The 21,224-nt window shown below is 36.4% G+C and overlaps 1 protein-coding gene and 1 long non-coding RNA gene across 2 annotated transcripts in view; both read left to right on the top strand.

The window, feature by feature from the left end:
- The first annotated feature begins 457 nt into the window (after window positions 1-457).
- Window positions 458-21,224, top strand: part of LOC118797739 (B-cell receptor CD22-like) — a 32,854-nt gene continuing 12,087 nt past the window's right edge. Inside the window, exons 1-8 of the mRNA XM_036557006.1 lie at window positions 458-500; window positions 669-1,013; window positions 3,389-3,634; window positions 3,845-4,102; window positions 9,695-9,952; window positions 11,141-11,398; window positions 11,470-11,717; window positions 12,484-12,677. Coding sequence (XP_036412899.1) covers window positions 458-500; window positions 669-1,013; window positions 3,389-3,634; window positions 3,845-4,102; window positions 9,695-9,952; window positions 11,141-11,398; window positions 11,470-11,717; window positions 12,484-12,677 — 1,850 coding nt within the window. The remainder of the gene's footprint in view (window positions 501-668; window positions 1,014-3,388; window positions 3,635-3,844; window positions 4,103-9,694; window positions 9,953-11,140; window positions 11,399-11,469; window positions 11,718-12,483; window positions 12,678-21,224) is intronic.
- Window positions 7,060-7,863, top strand: LOC118798418. The gene is made up of 3 exons (XR_005006007.1): window positions 7,060-7,129; window positions 7,385-7,642; window positions 7,739-7,863. It is a non-coding gene; the product is annotated as an uncharacterized LOC118798418 (long non-coding RNA).

The following is a 21,224-nucleotide window of genomic DNA, read 5'->3' as shown; positions in this document are numbered from 1 at the left end:
GTTTCAACCGACAATGTTTCAGAAAATCTCAACACATATTAAAGAACTACAGTTTAACTTATTTTTTCTAAATTAAGTTATATTAGTGCATGAGGAAATAAATAGGAAGCTTTAATCCTTCACTGTGAGGGGAGAATAACTCCAAATGAAGACAGTGATCCATGTTTTCCAATATAGGCTTTGTCCTGGTCTTAAATTCTCAGAGATGTCTAAGCAACACCTATTGCTAAACCAGTCATGTTAATTATATAGTAAGTTTTTGTTCTTTGCAGTCAGGTTACCATAAGACATAGTAACTGATAAACAATTATTGATTAGTTACAACACAGACATTGTTGTGTCGGCATTAAAAGCATTTCATTTCTAAAGGAAGTTGGATGAAGATCTGGAAACATTTCATCTAATAATGTCTTTAACTAAAAATACCTTCCAGGCTGCTGTGATGAGGTCATTGAGAATGGCTCCTCCTCTTCCTCTGATCTTTCTACTCATGATCGTTGGTGAGTCAGTGTTTGTTGGTTTGTGGTTTCTCTCAGAATCAGCTCAGTGTTGTAGAGAAGCTGCTGGAGTTAGAGAGGAGAGAAGTGAAGCTGTAAGCTACAGTAACTCTGACTGTCTTATGGGCTCCAGACTCTGTAATCAGCTCTTTCATGCATCATATGTTTCAGGAGCTTTTGGAGCAGAGTGGAGTGTGAAGTACAACCAACAGGAAATATGTGCTTTAAAAGGATCCACAGTTTTTATGAACGGAACTTATACTCATCCAGAGCGTCTTACAGTGACAGAGACTTTTTGGGACATAGATCTAGTTCAGGGTGTGGAGCCGACTGATTTGTCTGAAGACCCAGATTATTCAGGCAGAGTTGAGTGTTTAACTGATGAACAGAAACACTTCTCCCTCAAACTGAGTGATGTAATGAAGAAGGATGAACATCAGTACTGTTTCAGAATCATAACAAATGAAGAAAAAGAAAAATGGGCAGCTACACCTGGAGTTCAGCTCAGAGTTACAGGTGAGTTAATCATCCCATTGTCCAGCTATAAGACACAGCTCTGGTTTCAGAGTAATGTTTCTTATTCATGACTGCTCTGAATATTCATGTTGTTTTATCATCACTGATTTTATTAATCTGCTCTAATGATGTTCAGCTTCTGTTCTGATTCACTCCTACAACATTTTCTCTGTTCTTACACCTGATTCAGTTTATCTGCTTATTTTCCTTTCAACCACATCCATGTCAAATCATGGAAAGCATTAATTTGTTACATATATAAACACTCACAAAATGTTATGATCCAACTCATGTCTGGTAGAAGTGTGCAGAAATCTGGGTGTAATATTTAAAAGGCCTGATTTGGATTACTGTTTATAACATCAATACAATATATTTTTTACATATACAATGATATAAACAAATCCTTCATCTACAGTGGTGCTTGAAACTTTTTATATTTCTGCATAAATTTGAACTAAAAGTGCCTCAGACCTTCACACAAGTCCTAAAAGCAGAAAAAGAGAATCAAATTAAACAAATGAGACAAACATATTATACTTGGTCATTTACTTATTGAGGAAAATGATTCAATACTACAGATCTGTGAGAGAGAGAAGTCTGTCATCCTTTGCTTTCAGTATCTGGTGTGACACCCTTGTGCAGCAATAACTGCAGTTAAACATTTCCGGTAACTGTTGATTAGTCCTGCAAATCAGATTGGTGGAATTTTAGCCATCTGTGCAAAACAGCTTCAACTGTGTTATGTAGGTGGGTTTCCTCCCACGAACTAATTCTTCAGGTCCTCCCCCATCATTTCTATAGGATTAAGGTCAGGAATTTAACTTGGTCATTCCAAAACATTATTTTTATTCTGCTTTAAACATTCTTTGGTAGAGTTTCAGCTCACAAACAGATGTCCTGATATTTTCCTTTAGAATTTGCTGGTACAATTCAGAGTTCGTTGTTCCAGTAATGATGGAAAGCTGTCCTGGCCCAAATGCAGCAAGATAGGATAAGGTTGTTATGCTGAAATGCAGTGTTTTCCTTTCTCCAAACAATAAATGCTTCTCAATTTTAGTCTCATTCATCTACAAAACATTGTTCCAGTAGCCTTCTGACTTGTGCATATGATCTTTAGCAAACTGCAGATGGGAAGAAATGTTCTTTTTGGAGAGCAGTGACTTTCTCCTTGCAACCCTGCCATGCACACCACTGTTGCTCAGTGTTCTTTTGATGGTGGACTCATAAACATTAACATTAGCCTCTATGAGACAAGTCTTTAGCTGCTTAGAAGTCACCCTGGGTTCCTTTGTGACCTTGTAGACTATGACATGCCATGCACTCCTGGGGAGCGTAACAGTGACCTTGAACTCCCTCCATTTGTACATAATCTGTCTGACTGTGGATTGATGGAGACTCTTTAGAGATGGTTTTGAAACTTTTTCCAGACTGATGACCATCAGCAACTCTTCTTCTGAGGTCCTCAGAAATCTATTTGTGCCATGATATGCTTCCACAAATGTGTTTTGAGGATCAGACTGTGATAGATCTCTGTTCTTTAAATAAAACAGGGTGGTCACTCACATCTGATAGCCATTCCATTGATTGAAAACACCTGACTTTAATTTTACTTTCAAATTATCTGTTAATCCTAAAGATTCACACACTTTTGCCACTCACAGATCTGTAATATTAGATTTTTGTCCTCAAAAATTAAATAATCAAGTCTGATATTTTTGAAGATTTCGGTCAAACTTATGCAGAAATATAGAAAAGGGTTCACAAATTGTCAAGCACCACTATACTACAGTAGAAGCTCTTATATTACACTGTTGTCACTCAGTGTTTTATAAAACATAATCACACTCCAAAATCAAATCACTTTTCCATCTGAAAAATGGTTATATTTTGTTGATTTCACATTATATTTGTTTCAACTGTTGTGAACTTAAGACTATCAGTATATTCAATCTTTGACCAGTAGGGGGAACAGTGGACCTGAGGCTCAAACCTAAATTCAGCTATGATCCATGATCTGCTGAAGATTTTGTTTTATTGGCTCGCTATCAAAACATCTACAGAAATTTGGGCACATGTTATGAAGATTGCATATTTATGAGGCAAATTGGTGGTGTTGCCTGTTGCAAATGATATCTAAATAAGGTACTCACTTGTTTACTTGCACTGAAGCTGATTTATCAATTGCACCCAAATCACTATTTTTTTTTCATCTGCCTACAACAGTTTCCTGAATGAGAAGTACAGAGGATCATACATCATTCAGGACTAATAAATCTGCCCTTGTTTATACACTCATTTCTAACTATGAAAAATAAAGTCCACTGTCTTTACAGCTTTTCTCTTCTAATCTGATGGTCCTCTTATTGTCTTAGAGCTCCATGTAGAAACTCCTGAAGAAGTGACAGAGGGAGAAACAGCAGATCTGACATGTAAAACCACCTGCAATCTGACTGACCCAACATTCATCTGGTACAAAAATGGACGTCCTTTAACCACAAAGACCATCAAGAACAACCAGCTCCACCTGCAGACAGTCAGCAGTGAGGATGCAGGCAGTTATAGCTGTGCTGTAAGAGGACATCAACTTAACTCTACTGCTCACAACCTCAGAGTCAGATGTAAGTCATGCCATTTTTTTCCCAAAGCAAACCAAAGTAGAACTTATCAAATGTATCCGAGCTTTTTTGGGGCTTGGTTAACTGTTTGTTGTCTTATTTGATTGGAGCATTTGTAGAACCTAAGCATAATATTCAACTTTGTAAATAATGTTTCAGATTTATGCAAACCTGTATAACAAACAAATTAACTGATTATTTAATTATGTTTAGATCCCCCAAAGAATGTCTCAGTGTCCATCAGTCCCTCTGGTGAAATAGTGGAGGGCAGTTCAGTGACTCTGACCTGCAGCAGTGATGCAAACCCACCTGTGAAGAACTACACCTGGTTTAAGGGATCAACATCAGTAGAAGAAGGAAAATCCCACAACATTCCCAAAATCAGATCTGAGGACAGTGGAGAATACACATGCCAGAGTCGTAATGAACATGGAGAGAGAAACTCCAACGCTGTGCAGATTAATGTTACATGTAAGTTAATGTTTAAGCATTAACCCCTTAAAATCTTTATTACTCAGACTTATTAAAGCAATAAGCCACGAGAGGCCATGCATTTTCCTGCAATTTTATCATGGGTAAAGGTGTTCTGAGGCACAACGTGAAGTGGAGTGCCTAAAACTCCCTTCCATGGGATAAAATGTTGTAGAACGGTGACCAACATAAAGTGATAAAATACACAGTTTAGGTAGTTCCTTTAGAGTATGATATTGTTTCCAAGCAAACATAGACTGCTGAATAAGGAGAACGTCGGTCACCCATCACTGTTTATTGCAGTCATTTCATCATTTTTTATTATTATTTTTTCTTTTTTTTACTTTTTTATATAACAATGAACATATGATCACAGCACAGTTTAGTAGAAAAACGTTCACTTTGTAAGTACATTTTGGTCTTGAAATTAGCACCCCGAGTCTTATTTAGCACCAATCCAGCAGCAGCCGTCTTCTTGTGCTGGGGCTGAATCTCAAATGGCTCCCTACATAGTGCACGATGTAAGGATTTAAATACTGGATTCCTCGCCCCAGTGGTGCAAATAATTGCTAAGAAATAGTCATTTGGGACTCAGCCACATCCATACTCAATAAATGATGCACTATTTGGCTGTAGAGGCTTGAAGCACACTATTTAGGAAATACAGAGCCATTTGGGATTCAGCCTGGGTTTGACACTACTTCTGACTGAAACACAAACATTTGCAGTGTGCAATCCATTCTAGTGATATCTATGTTCATACTGCTATTTTACAGTTCATTATACAGAAAGTACTTTAATCTAAGCCTGTGATAGTAATGATGGAGATGTTTAGGGTGTTGTCTATCTTTTTTCTTTTAGCCTGTTAGCTAGCTGACCAGCCTAAATCTAGTTAGAAACTTAAGTTGTGAGCACCTCAGTTTAAACAAACAATGGATTCCTAGTTCATTAGTATATTTGCTGCTCTATGCAAGCAGCATTAGAGTCAGAGCTTAGACCATTAGCAACATTAGAGTTTTTTCCAGGCCTTAGTAATATACAATATGTATAGTGATATACAATTCATTGCTGTGAGGCAGACATAGGTGTGCGTATATCATGGGTTTTACAACGGCTCCAAATACAGCTCAGCAAATCAGATTTTAGGACCAGAGCTATCCGTTTTGTAATATACAGTAAATACACAGCCAATCTGGTTGAGCTACTCTCATGTAACAGAAGTGTGTAATAAAACTTTGGGCCTGGTGGTGGACCCTGGCCATTTAAGAGGTAAACTTGAATGTAGCTGAAACTTAGTGAACATTAAGATCTTATATCTTTTAAAATTTTAATCTGTTGTAGATCCTCCAAAGAGTGTCTCAGTGTCCATCAGTCCCTCTGGTGAAATAGTGGAGGGCAGTTCAGTGACTCTGACCTGCAGCAGTGATGCAAACCCACCTGTGAAGAACTACACCTGGTTTAAGGGATCAACATCAGTAGGCAAAGAAAAAAATTACAGCATTCCCAACATCAGATCTGAGGACAGTGGAGAATACACATGCCAGAGTCGGAATGATAATGGACAGAGGAACTCCACTGCTGTGCAGATTAATGTTACATGTAAGTCAATGTTTAAGCATTAACCCCTTAAAATCTTTATTATTCAGGCTTATTAAAGCAATAAGCCACGAGAGGCCAGGCATGTTACTGCAAGTTTATCATGGCTAAAGGTGTTCTTAGGCACAATGTGGAGTGCCTAAAACTCCCTTCCATGTGATTAAAATGTAATAGAATTGTGGCCAACATAAAGTGATAAAATACACAGTTTTTTTCAGAAAATAACTTAAGGAAAATTTAGTTCCTTTAGAGTACGATATTGTTTCCAAGCAAACATAGACTGCTGAATAAGGAGAACGTCGGTCACCCATCACTATTTTTTGCAGTCATTTCATCATGTTTTATTTTTTTTTTACTTTTTTATATAACAATGAACATAAGATAACAGCACAGTTTAGTAGAAAAACTTGCACTTTATAAGTACATTTGTCACCAAATTAGCACCCCGAGTCTTATTTAGCACCAATCCAGCGGATTAGGGATCAACATCAGTAGGAAAAGGAAAAACCTACAGCATTCCCAACATCAGATCTTAGTAAACACTAAAATATTATTTCTTTTAATTTTTTTTCTTTTGTTGAAGATCATCCAAAGAGTGTATCAGTTTCCATCAGTCCCTCCGCTGCTTTTAGATTACCTGGGGCTTTAATTCATTCTGAATAAATTTATAATTACAAATTTTGCATTAATATGTAAGATTAAAATGGATTAAATATTTAAATGTATATTCAAAGGTTCTTCATTTACAGCTAAGGGCATATTTTCTACTGATGTGTTGATAATCATCTCAATAAAACATTAAATGAAAGCTTCTTAGGCAAATCTAATGAAATTCAATGTTTACTTAAATGGTAACCTTTACTTCACAGTAAAGAGTCAGTTTATCTCACTCTTCACTTAAGGTCACAGCACAGTGTTATGAGGTGTAATACACAAAGAAAAGTGCTCTGGAAATGCTTATTTTTTATTATTTATGATTTTTAAAGAACATCCAGTTATTTAGCTAGTTATTACATTCAGAAGTTTGTTTACAGCTATTTTCTTGATAAGGTATGATAAGATCACAATAATAGAAACATAGAATGATGTGCACAAGATTTTGATGGATTATTCACTTAACAAAGGCTCATGTCAAAAAACACAAAACCATAAGCAGAGTCAAAAACAGTTCAAAGTACTAATAAAACCATGACAGATTTAACAACCTAACAGAAATACCAAAGAGAATTCACAAGGGCAAAGTGCAAGAGTTCAGATGTAAATCCAAGTCAACCATAAATCCAGTTAATGAGGGGATACAAGGCTCAGCACACAGACACACTGGCAGTACTCTGCAGAGAGCATATGATGGTGTGGGTCATGATAAAGTGAGGGAGATGAGCTGCAGGTGAATGAGATCAAGGCATTACTAGGAAACAGTTCGGAACTCAGGTGAGGCTGACCTCTAGTGTCAAGAGTGGATATTACAGCTGACATACACAAACAAAGGTTCTGTAGAAAATGTTTATTTCATGCTAGGTATTGTTTAACATCAGCAGAGCTGAACTCAGCACTGTGACCAGTTTAACAGTGTTAGAAAAAACATTTCGATTTACAATGAAATTTCAGAGGCAGAACTTTAGGCTCTGTTTTGTTTTTTAGGCTTCATTAAGTGCTTTATCTTAGACTTTTGCTTGTCTGTTGTAGATCCTCCAAAGAATGTCTCTGTGTCCATCAGTCCCTCTGGTGAAATAGTGGAGGGCAGTTCAGTGACTCTGACCTGCAGCAGTGATGCAAACCCACCTGTGAAGAACTACACCTGGTTTAAGGGATCAACATCAGTAGGCAAAGAAAAAAATTACAGCATTCCCAACATCAGATCTGAGGACAGTGGAGAATACACATGCCAGAGTCGGAATGATAATGGAGAGAGAAACTCCACTGCTGTGTATTTAAATGTTTTCTGTATGTTATTGATGATTTATTAGTCTGTGTTTTATTTTTAGGCTCCATTTAGTGCTTTCTGATAGATTTATTTTCCTTTTTGCTTGTCTGTTGTAGATCCTCCAAAGAGTGTCTCAGTCTTCATCAGTCCCTCTGGTGAAATAGTGGAGGGCAGCTCAGTGAATCTGACCTGCAGCAGTGATGCAAACCCACCTGTGAAGAACTACACCTGGTTTAAGGGATCAACATCAGTAGGCAAAGAAAAAAATTACAGCATTCCCAACATCAGATCTGAGGACAGTGGAGAATACACATGCCAGAGTCGGAATGATAATGGACAGAGAAACTCCACTGCTGTACAGATTAATGTTACATGTAAGTTAATGTTTAAGTATTAACCCCTTAAAATCTTTATTATTCAGGCTTATTAAAGCAATAAGCCACGAGAGGCCAGGCATGTTACTGCAATTTTATCATGGGTAAAGGTGTTCTTAGGCACAATGTGGAGTGCCTAAAACTCCCTTCCATGTGATTAAAATGTAATAGAATGGTGGCCAACATAACATGATCAAATACACAGTTTTTTTCAGAAAATAACTTAAGGAAAATGTAGTTCCTTTAGAGTACGATATTGTTTCCAAGCTAACATGGACCACTGAATAAGGAGAACATCGGTCACCCATCACTGTTTATTGCAGTCATTTCATCAATTTTTATTTTTTTTTTACTTTTTATATAACAATGAACATATTATCATATGATAACAGGACAGTTTAGTAGAAAAACTTGCACTTTATCGGTACTTTTTGTCACCAAATTAGCACCCCGATTCTTATTTAGCACCAATCCAGCGGATTAGGGATCAACATCAGTGGGAAAAGGAAAAACCTACAGCATTCCCAACATCAGAGCTTAGTAAACACTAAAATATTATTTCTTTTCATTGTTTTTCTTTTGTTGAAGATCCTCCAAAGAGTGTATCAGTTTCCATCACTCGCTCCACAGCCTTTAGATTACCTGGGGCTTTAATTCATTCTGAATAAATTTATAATTACAAATTTTGCATTAATTTGTAAGATTAAAATGGATTAAATATTTAAATGTATATTCAAAGGTTCTTCATTTATAGCTAAGGGCATATTTTCTACTGATGTGTTGATAATCATCTCAATAAAACATTAAATGAAAGCTTCTTAGGCAAATCTAATGAAATTCAATGTTTACTTAAATGGTAACCTTTACTTCACAATAAAGAGTCAGTTTATCTCACTCTTCACTTAAGGGCACAGCACAGTGTTATGAGGTATAATACACAAAGAAAAGTGCTCTGGAAACACTTATTTTTTATTATTTAGGATTTTTAAATGAACATCCAGTTATTTAGCTAGTTATTATATTCAGAAGTTTGTTTGCAGCTAGGTTCTTGATAAGGTATGATAAGATCACAATAATAGAAACATAGAATGATGTGCACAAGATTTTGATGGATTATTCACTTAACAAAGGCCTCCAAATGTCAAAAATCACAAAACCAAAATAAGCAGAGTCAAAAACAGTTCAAAGTACTAATAAAACCATGATAGATTTAACAACCTAACAGAAATACCAAAGAGAATTCAAAAGGGCAAAGTGCAAGAGTTCAGATGTAAATCCAAGTCAACCATAAATCCAGTTAATGAGGAGATACAAGGCTCAGCACACAGACACACTGGCAGTACTCTGCAGAGAGCATATGATGGTGTGGGCCTGATAAAGTGAGGGAGATGAGCTGTAGGTGAATGAGATCAAGGCATTACTAGGAAACAGTTCGGAACTCAGGTGAGGCTGACCTCTAGTGTCAAGAGTGGATATTACAGCTGACATACACAAACAAAGGTTCAGTAGAAAATGTTTTTTTTATGCTAGGTATTGTTTAACATCAGCAGAGCTGAACTCAGCACTGTGACCAGTTTAACAGTGTTAGAAAAAACATTTCGATTTACAATGAAATTTCAGAGGCAGAACTTTAGGCTCTGTTTTGTTTTTTAGGCTTCATTAAGTGCTTTCTCTTAGACTTTTGCTTGTCTGTTGTAGATCCTCCAAAGAATGTCTCAGTGTCCATCAGTCCCTCTGGTGAAATAGTGGAGGGCAGTTCAGTGAACCTGACCTGCAGCAGTGATGCAAACCCACCTGTGAAGAACTACACCTGGTTTAAGGGATCAACATCAGTAGGCAAAGAAAAAAATTACAGCATTCCCAACATCAGATCTGAGGACAGTGGAGAATACACATGCCAGAGTCGGAATGATCATGGAGAGAGAAGATCCACTGCTGTGCAGATTAATGTTACATGTGAGTTGATGTTAAAGTATTAACAAGCTTAGCAGAAACTTAGTAAACACTAAAATATTATTTCTTTTCATTGTTTTTCTTTTGTTGAAGATCATCCAAAGAGTGTATCAGTTTCCATCACTCGCTCCAAAGCCTTTAGATTACCTGGGGCTTTAATTAATTCTTAATAAATTCATAATTACAAATTTTGCATTAATATGTAAGATTAAAATGGATTAAATATTTAAATATGTATATTCGAAGGTTCTTCATTTACAGAAGTACCAAAGAGAATTCAAAAGGGCAAAGTGCAAGAGTTCAGATGTAAATACAAGTAAACCATAAATCCAGTTAATGAGGGGATACAAGGCTCAGCACACAGACACACTGGCAGTACTCTGCAGAGAGCATAAATATTTAAATGTATATTTGAAGGTTCTTCATTTACAGCTAAGGGCTAATTTTCTAATGATATCTTGATAATCATCTCAATAAAACACTATTGTGCTGTCAACTGGTGTCAACCAGAGGAGGATGGGTGCCCCTTTTGAGTCTGGTTCCTCTTGAGGTTTCTTCCTCCTTTTAAGGGAGTTTTTCCTTGCCACTTTCGCCAAGGCTTGCTCACTGGGGGCGTGGACCCGGATTCTCTGTAAAGCTGCTATGTGACAACATCTGTTGTAAAAGGCGCTATATAAATAAATTTGACTTGACTTGACTAAACAAATGCTTGTTAAGCAAATCTAATGAAATACAGTGTTTACTTAAACGGTAACCTTTACTTCACAATAAAGAGTCGATTTATCTCAGTGCTCTGTTAAGCGCAGAGCACAGTGTTATGAGGCATAATACACAAAGACAAGTGCTCTGGAATGCTTTTTTTTAATTAATTATTATTATTATTATTATTATTATTATTAACATCTAGTAATTTAACCAGTTATTATATTGAGAAGTTTGCTTACAGCTATTTTCTTGATAAAGTATGATAAGAGCACAATAATAGAGAGCTAGAATGATGTGCACAAAATTTTGATGGATTATTCACTTAACAATCTCCAAATGTCAAAACACACAAAACCATGAGCAGAGTCAAAACGTTCAAAGTACTAATAAAACCATGAAAGCTTTCAAAACAGAAATACCAAAGAGAATTCAAAAGGGCGAAGTCTTTCTCTTAGACTTTTTTTTTTTTTTGCTTGTCTGTTGTAGATCCTCCAAAGAACATCTCAGTGTCCATCAGTCCCTCTGGTGATATAGTGGAGGGCAGTTCAGTGACTCTGACCTGCAGCAGTGATGCAAACCCACCTGTGAAGATCTACACCTGGTTTAAGGGATCAACATCAGTAGGAGAAGGAAAAACCTACAGCATTCCCAACATCAGATCTGAGGACAGTGGAGAATACACATGCCAGGGTCGGAATGAACATGGAGAGAGAAACTCCACTGCTGTGCAGATTAATGTTGCATGTGAGTTAAAGTATTAAGAAACTTAGTATACATTAAGATCTTATATCTTTTAAATTTTTTATCTGTTGTAGATTCTCCAAAGAATGTCTCAGTGTCCATCAGTCCTTCTGGTGAAATAGTGGAGGGCAGTTCAGTGAATCTGACCTGCAGCAGTGATGCAAACCCACCTGTGAAGATCTACACCTGGTTTAAAGAAGGTGGAACCTCACCTGTAGGCTCTGGACAGAATTACAGCATCATCAACATCACTGCTGACCACACTGGACTGTACTACTGTGAAGCTCAGAATGACCTTGCAGCTCTGAATGGAACTGTGATGGTCACTGTTAAGAGTAGGTGGTGTTTTTTAGTGTCCTCTTTTAAAACAATGTCAGACTAAAGTGATGGTGAAAATGATCTTCTCTGCAGGTCAGAGTTTGTCTGTAGTTTGGATTGCAGTGGGAGGAGGAAGCTTTCTCCTTATTACTGCCTTAATCTGCATCTGCAGGTCAGTAAATAATAAAAAAAAAATCCCACAGTATGAATAAACAACTTCTTTGCATATGTAGCAATGTATTAACAGATAACAATGATTTTGCCCTTAGAGTAATTAGAACACATTCATTGTTTTGTCCTGTTTTCACAGAATGAAGAAAAGAGCAGCTGGAACTAATCACAGTGAGCCAAAACAGGTACATAAATATTCATTACATTTAGCAGACACTCTTATCCAGACTACCTTACAAAGGCATTTTTATACACTTAGAGAATGTATCCTAGCAAGTACAATAGAGTCCAAATGACTCTTGAGCTCAGACATTGCCAGTAACAATAGCCAGTGCTGATACCTAGAAAGAAAACTACAGAATTAAGACACAGCTTTAGTGTAGTACAATAAAATACAGGAAACTTAGCCACAATCCAAATGACCACAATTCATGTCCACTAGTAGGTGACAGTTTTACTTGCAGGCTGTATTTGTTTATGATTTGAGAACCACAGAAAAGAACATATTCAAAAGAGTATGTGTCAAATAGGAGACTTTTCTGTCAGATTTTCAGAACATTAGACATTTAAACTGTTCTCCATGAACTCTTCACTCTCAGGATGATGTCCTCTACACCACCATCACACACAGCACATCCAGACCTGTACAGGCTGTTGCTTCTGCTGACTCTGGAGCTGATGATGGTCTGTATGCTACAGTCAGTATTCAGAATGATGAAGTGACCAGCACTGACCAGCAGGGGGAGCCGCAATATGCCAGTGTTACATTCCACCACCACACTGCTGCCACTGGGTGAGTTTCACTGAGCAGTTATATAAAGCTGCCCAGACAAACTTTGTTTAAGAAGAGAGAAAAGGCTTAGAAACTCATTCTGTTTCTGTTATCACCTTCATTGGATTTCCAATGTTACATTAGCACCAGGCTACTACTAGTGTGCAGTGTGCATTCCATTTCCCAAACATTCACTCACTACGTTGTTCAACCCTAGAGTAGGAACACTCAGAACTGTTTGATAAAATCTATCTGAGTGTAATAAGCAACATCAGTATAACTAAAGAGGAGTTAAGAGATTGCTGGTGGAATTCATTTAGACATTCACATATTATCCATATGGTAAAATCTAGACATGCATATCGTGTGCCCACATGATAACACTAACAGACTTAGACAGCACTCATGGCTTTAGATCATCTGGGGCTTTAATTCATTGTTAATGAATTTATAATAACAAGTTTTGCATTAATATGTAAGATTAAAATGGATTCAGTATTTAAATGTATATTCTAAAATTCTTCATTTACAGCTAAGGGCTTATTTTCTACTAATGTTTTGGTAATCATCTCAATAAAACACTAAACAAATGCTTGTTTAGCAAATCTAATGAATGTTTACTTAAACGGTAACCTTCACAATAAAGGGCCAGTTTATCTCAGTGCTCAGTTAAGGGCAGAGCACAGTGTTATGAGGCATAATACACAAAGAAAAGTGCTCTGGAAATGCCTATTTTTAAAATGTATTTATTATTATTGTAATTATTTTTAATGAACACTCAGTTATTTAGCCAGTTATTCTATTCAGAAGTTTGTTTACAGCTATGTTCTTGATAAGGTATGATAAGAACACAATAATAGAGAGCTAGAATGATGTGCACAAGACTTTGAGGGATTATTCACTTAACAAAGGCTCTCCAAATGTCACAAAACACAAAACCATAAGCAGAGTCAAAAAACAGTTCAAAATGCTAATAAAACCATGAAAGCTTTCAACAGAAATACCAAAGAGACTTCAAAAGGGCAAAGTCAGATGTAAATCCAAGTCAACCATAAATCCAGTAAATGAGGGAATACATGGCTCAGCACACAGACACACTGGCAGTACTCTGCAGAGAGCATATGATGGTGTGGGTCTTATAAAGTGAGGTAGATGAGCTGTAGGTGAATGAGATCAAGGCATTACTAGGAAACAGAACTCAGGTGAGGCTGACCTCTGGTGTGAAGGGCGGATATTATACCTGACATACACAAATAAAGGTGCTGTAGAAAATGTTTATTTCATGCTAGTTATAGTTTAATATTAGCAGAGCTGAATTCAGCACTGTGACCAGTTTAACAGTGTTAGAAAAAGCATTTAGATTTTCAGTGAAATTTCAGAGGCAGATCTTTGTTTCAGGTGCAGCTGCTGTTTTGTCAGAAAAAAGGTCTCTGGACTGTTTGAATAATTCAGTTCTCATCTCAGCATCATCTGCTGGATAAACACTGTGTTTGTGTTGTTAAATAAATGTAGTGTAGTGGAGAACATGTTTATTATAGATGTGAAAGAGTGAAGTTGTGGTTTGTTCTGATAAACTAATTTTGAACTTGTTTTTTATAGGTTTTAAAATTTAAAGTAAAGTTTTAAAGTTTGTTTTTTTTTAAAGTTTAATTTTGTAGGTCACCAACTCAGAATGTCGAAGATCTCTCAGTGATTTACAGCACAGTAAGAAAAGATTAGATCTGCTGAGAACTGCTATACAGAGAGAGAGGACTCCATGAAGAGTTGAGCTGTTCTTTGTGTGCATGAAACTGAACTGTTAGTAGTGAAGAGGATTAAAGCTTTACAGTTTAACATTTAATTGTTTTCACATTTTTTTCACTTTTTTGACACATTTTTTGGATTAGATATATTGGAAACTCATATCTTTATTTGTCTCCATTTATCTTTTTGTTAGCATTTTTAAAACTTTATCTGTGTCTTTTTTTATCTGTGTCATTGCAGTAAACAAAGTTTTATTTAGTAATCTTTTTATTGTTGTTTTTTACTTTCTTGACAGAAATATATTTCTCTGGGGATTTATTATATTTTATTTTGACTATTTTAGAGATATGAGCTCAGACTTTGTGTTATTCAAAGTCCAAATTTATGGGAATTTGGTATGATTATTTGATTTCTCTGAATAAAGACTTCTTTATTAATTAAACTCTCACGTGTAGCAGTTCATAGATTTCCATTTTGTGAACACTATCATGTTAATTTCATCAGTTTACAAAGACTGAATTCATTAGTAACTCGACAGCAGTCCCTGGTGTTACACTGAGATTAATGGGATACCAAGTTGTGTAATATACATTTAAATTATCCCAACAGAGCACAGTGTGTGAGCTGCAAATGTGCTGTATGCAATGTTTTTAATAAGAGTAAAAACATATAATGTAAAATATCAGTCTAACACACTATGTACTAACCCAGACGGAAGGACTCTAGAGGCCTAAAACCATAAATCAGAGTACCAGACACTTTTCAATGAGTTCTAACTAGATTTTTCAGTTCTTTTCTTACACACCTTTTCAGCCTTTTTTTAGCTGCTGCTGGTCATCCTTCCCTCTTCTTTTCTTCTCTTTCCTCTCCCTCCTTTTAAACGGTGCCCACTCTGCCAAAGCCCAACCAGTGTCAGTGTCTTATTAATGGCAGTCTGAGCACCTGAGCTGAGAGAGAAAGATGGAGCTCACTGCTCCGCCTCCCCATCACCGCCCACTTCCCATCTTGGTCACTTCCTCATGTGGCAGAAACCCACGGCTAACCCGCTGTCTCTTTCATTTGGATTAGTGACCAGCCAAACACTTCCTCCTAAATGTTGATCCTGAGTAGAAGATGATCTGAGGTCAGTTCCTCTGTTTCTGATCTAGTGGGTAAAGGTGGTCATTAGAGAGCAGCTCAGTGATTCTGGTTCAAGCTAAACAATGTTCTACCAGATCTTTTATCAGAGCCTCATTTCAGTCAGCAGTTCTGCAAGATGCATCACTGGAACTGAAGTCTGGACAAACTTATTGAATAATGAGAGTTTAAACTGCAGGTCAGTGAACAGGGGCAGAAGGCTAAAGGTTAAATTCCCTCTCTGTGTCTGTTTCTCTCTACATATGAGTCTGTAGGTGATTACAGAGAGTTAGAGCTCCCCCTACAGGCCAAACAGTGGTACTCTTCTCTGTTCTCTGTTGGAAGATTTGCGCTGTATATTACAGATCAGTGGTTTTGGTCCAGACCTGAGGACCAGCTGCCCTGTTCATTTTCATTTGTTCTCTGTCCACAGTGCACCTGATTTAGCTCATAAAGAGCTTCATAATTACCTGAGGAGCAGGAATGACTGTGTTGATTTGTGTCAGGCTGCTACTGCTGGACTTCCAAAGAAAATATAGAAAGACTATTTTCACTTTTATGGACCTGCATATTTCTTCTTACGTATTTCTGTTTATCTTATCAGTTATGTATCTCTGCATCTACTCTTCTTTTAATTTGTACGTAGCACTGAATGTTATTGTATTGTAAAATGTAATAAAAGAGAATAAAATCAATCAATCAGTGTCTTATGTGAAGTACACTGGTGTAGATTATTAAAAATAATATAATGCAGTATTAGCAATAATAGGAGGCTGACTTGGTGCCACAGTCAGAACAATGATACAGATCAAAATACTCTACACATTTGAAATAAAAAGTATGGACACAAAAACTGACTCTGACTCTTATCTAAAATAATCTTATCGTGTAATCTTTCTTGCAACAAGTTGTGAAATGTAGATGTGTAGTTACACAGTGTAATTTCCTGCTTAAATATACATTATTTTTATTCTATGAACCACTTAAACACTCTCTGTTCATCAGTTACTTAGTTGTGGTCACATTGTTTCTTACACCATAATAAGGTCACTGTAAAATAGTGTTACTCAAAACTCTTCCCCTAGATGTCTGTATAGGTCTAAGGTTTGTGGTATGTAGTTGTGTCAAGGTGAAAGTGCTGTCCGAGTTGCTGTTCTCAGATTCTTTTACAGTCAGTAAATCTATTTGTTTCATTCAGCAAAATTTCCTTCGAGTCTCTTTAATAATCATGTAATTACACATTAACAATACATGCAATGACAGTGTACCTACTGGTGATGTATTCACTGTTGATGGATTACAGCACTACATCTTAAGTAAATACACAGGGGTATCAACTTCAGATGTATCATCATAGATGCAGCAGCAAATTCTCTCTAAAGTAATTTCACATGTGAAAAAGAGTGAGAATAATTTCATTTCCATGAACTTCTCTTTTTCTATTTGTAACAGAAGTGTGTAATTCTAAGAGGAGATGGTAAGCTTCCTAACATTTAGCTAGATGTAGTAAACTTGTGTTCTAGCTCAGCAAACTAATCAAATGTTGAACCATTCTGTATTTTGATGGTATTAACTCAGAAACAGCACAAATCTTGAAAAGTAATGATTTATAATAAATGTACATGATTCATGTAAATAATGCATAGTAATTATGCCACATTGTACTACCCCAAAAGCAATGTCTGGATGACCAATAGTGGAACCTGGTGCATGTGAAGAGAATAATAAGAATAACTTTTCAAATGTAAGCATATCTGTATGAGTAGCTGATAAACAATTTTCCTATTGGACTTATATGAAATGCTGAGATCTAAAAAACATTCTGATATGTATGTTGTGTATCAGCTCTCATACTCAGTATGTTAAGCTCAGAATGTGTCAGCTGGCAGCTTTGTGTTCTCTCACCACATTCGCATGCTGAATGGAGCTGTTTAAAGCCAAACACTCATATTTACATTTCTGTATGTTTCGCTGATAAAGGCTGTAATAATATTCAGATTTCTAATATTATTCCATAAACCAAAAAGTAACTTTCTGCAGATGTAACAGACACTATTGTTTTATCAGGATTAACTTTAGCTGACACAGGAATTAATGTGTAAGAAACATAAAATTATCAAATGAAACACCACTTGAATTAAAAATAATCATATGATGTAAAGAATAAAAACCAAGAAGTGGGTCTATCCTCATTATAAAATAGATGATATGTGGAAATGTTGTAGGTAAAATGTTACAGATTGAAAGTGTTAAAAGGTGTTTTTTGCTCAAATTCCTCAGCATCATAAATTCACACAGTGAAAATCCCCAGTTTCACCCAGCAGACAGAACAGCGCCCTCTTCAGGTCAGTTCACAAACTACAGAGACAGTCACACCAGTGATGATCAAACTCTGCTGTCACTTAAAGTGTCAGAACAGCACAGACAGCATGTGAAACAGTAACATCAGATACATGAGATTAATAAATATCAAGTGTAGCTGAAGTTTTGAACAGTTTATCTGACATTTTTCCATGTTTTAAAAGGGAAAATGTGTCAGGCTCAAGTTTTGCTGCTGATGTCAACACTCAAATTCACTCGATCCCTCACCATCTAAGGCCTCATCTGAAAGACTTCACTTCTGCTAATATAGTAATGACACATTAAGATGACATCTAGAATCCCCCATATTGCATGGCCAAATCAACCAGAACTCATCAAAAAATGTATTGAAACATGCTGCAGATCCCTCACTCTATTCTTCAGATGATCTGATGATGTTTATTCTATCAGCTGAGTAACACTGTACTGAGATCAGCACTGATAAACACACCAGTGATCATTACTGCTTCATAGAGTAGCAGGAGAAGAGAAGGATCTGGGTAAAGTCCTACATCATTACATGTGTAACATAAAATAACTTTAATGAAATTCAAACACATCCTGGTTTTTTAATAGTTCAGACTTTGCAGAAGTTTAAAATAAAGCACATCTCATACGTTAGAAAATCACATGCATCCTGTAAAAGGAAACATAATTTAACCAAACTGGACATTTCCATTATATGCAACAGTTTACAGTTAAATATGTTAACCACGTCTAGTTGAACATCTCAGTTCTGTTTCTGTACTCACCCTTTATCATTTGGACATTGGAGATGAGCCTCATTACAGAACAGTGAGATGTTTTCTTTTGTTGACAATAAGCAGCTTGTGGGAAAGAATGTAGCCTACTTTACATGTATTTACACATATAAGTTTGTAATGTGTGCAGAATGTGGTTTTGCATTGTTGAAATATGCATGGGCATCCCTGGAAAAGACAACCTCTTCAAGGCAGCATGTTCCTTTAAAATTTGTATGTACCTTTTAGCATTAATGGTGCTATCACAGAAGTGTAAGTTACCTTTCCCATGGGCAGTGACACAACCCCACACCATGACAGACCCTGACTTTTGGACTTGTTGCTGATAACAGTCTGGATGGCACTGTTTGTCTTTGGATGAGAGCACATTGTGTCCATTTCTTTGTGTGCTGGTCCATCACTGTATGCTGGTCCATCATTGTGTGCTGGTCCATCCTAGATGCCTCAGAGCCCAGAGAAGTCGGCAGCATTTCTGGATATGGTTAACATGAGGCTTCCATTTGGCACAGTAAAGTTTAATTGCTATTTGTGGATGTAACTACTTATTGTAGTGCTTTACAAATGTTTCCCAAAGCAATACTGAGCCCATGTGTGTTTGTTTTTTTGTTGTTTTTTTTGCTAATAGATGAATGACAGTTTTTGATGCAGTGGCAATTGAAGGATCAGAGAGCACAGTTATTTAGCTTAAGCTTGTACCATTCACCATGATGCACTCAAATTCCTTCAGATTCCTTGAATATTTTAATCACATTATGTTATGCATAGTAGAGTGTAAATTATCCAAATCTCTTTCTATCTTTCTTTGAAGAACATTGTTTTTAATCATGTCAATTATTTCTTCATGCATTTGTTGGTCCATATTTGCTCTTAAGGCACTATGCCTTTCCTGGATGCTGCTTTTGTGGCAAATCAAGATTGTCATCACCTGTTGGCATCACCTGTTTCAAATCACATCATTATTTACCTATTTCACATCATTACTAGCCCTAAACATGCTGCAGGTGTAAATGGAAGGATTAGCTGTATATTTACAAATGAAATGAAGTTGACCAGACAAAACATGAAATATTTTGTGCCTATATTCTCTGCAGTGAAATACAAAACAAAGTGAATTTTAGAAATCATTGCTTGCTTTTTTATTTGCATTATCTATTATTCTGTTTTGGAGTTGTAAAAAACAAATACAATGTAAATACAATGCAAATTAACGGTGTTAGGGAGTAGTGAATGACATGTAATTAAACTAGAAGTTTAAATACATTTTCCAGTAGGTTGCTGGTATTTTAATTACATTCATATTTGTATAGTGATTAAAGTAGTTAAATTATTGTTTGCCATTTTCTGTGTATTTAACTACTGAAGTAAAAATTCTTTTACTGACATACAAAGCTCTAAACAGCCTCGCCCCTTAATACCGGAGATAACTTATCTCTTATTGTGAACCATAATGCCTATGGTTTACTACATGTGCATCACATGCTGGCTTACTATTAGTCACTTGCTGGTTTACTATTAGTACCTAGAATTAATAGAGTTACATCAGGGCCTAGAGCCTTTTCATACAAAGCATGTTGGCTCTGGAATAATCTTCCTGTTAATGTTCAGGACTCAGACACAGCTTCAGTCTTTAAGTCTAGGCTAAAAACTTACTTGTTTAGTCAAGCTTTTGGTAATTAGTTTTTATTTTTCCCCACTAGATAAAAGGGTTTATGGACAAAGAGCATTATAGCAAACTGGGAGTGTTGGTGCAGTCCTCCCGTTGCTTTCACACGTTCACTCAGGTTTGTTGAAGGTGGAGCATTGTTGAGCACCTTGTTGGACAGTGGTGACACTGTTTTTCACAGACCTGTTTCTCATTATTACTCTGATAGGCTTCTATAATCAATCATCAGTTTTGTTTATTTTTTATTTATTATTATTTTTAAAAATATTTTATACTTATGTCAAAACCCTTTTCTCTGTTCATATTGCTCGTGTGTTATTGTTTTGCTATCCAATGTTGACCAGAGGAGGATGAGTTCCCCTTTCGAGTCTTGGTTCCTCTCAAGGTTTCTTCTTCTTGCTGTTAGGGAGTTTTTTACATGCCACTGTAACTTTTGGCTTGCTCATAAGGGCTTGGACCCATATTTTTCTTTGACTTGACTTGACTTGAAACTACAAACAATTTTGGATCATAAAAGGAAAGGAATGTTTGTTTTTATTTTCATTTTACCATTGCTTCACTTGAACCCCCCTTGACCAGCACCGCCTGTTTTTTCTTTTATTCTGACCGCTGTGAAGGCATGCCCAGGCAATGCGATTGTCAGGCAGCCAAAAGTGTGGGCATTACTCAGTGTTAACACAGTGTATTGTCATGGATAATCCACCTCACAGTCTGGTTCAGCCTGAAACTGAGGAAGAATCATTGTGGCCTTACATGAGCAATATAGACATATATGATGCTGACCAGCTCCAATCGGAAAAGCTAAAAATCAACACAATTTTACTACAAAGACATCCAACCCTAATCTGAGAGCACATATAAAGGTGAGTGTATTAACATTGACTTTGCTTGGCAATTTAGTGAACTTTAGATAAGTTAGTCACA

Source organism: Colossoma macropomum, unplaced genomic scaffold (genome assembly GCF_904425465.1).
Source record: "Colossoma macropomum unplaced genomic scaffold, Colossoma_macropomum, whole genome shotgun sequence".
NCBI classification, from domain to species: domain Eukaryota; kingdom Metazoa; phylum Chordata; class Actinopteri; order Characiformes; family Serrasalmidae; genus Colossoma; species Colossoma macropomum.
Note: the sequence above shows the minus strand (reverse complement) of the source record. Positions and strands in the feature narration are given on the sequence as shown.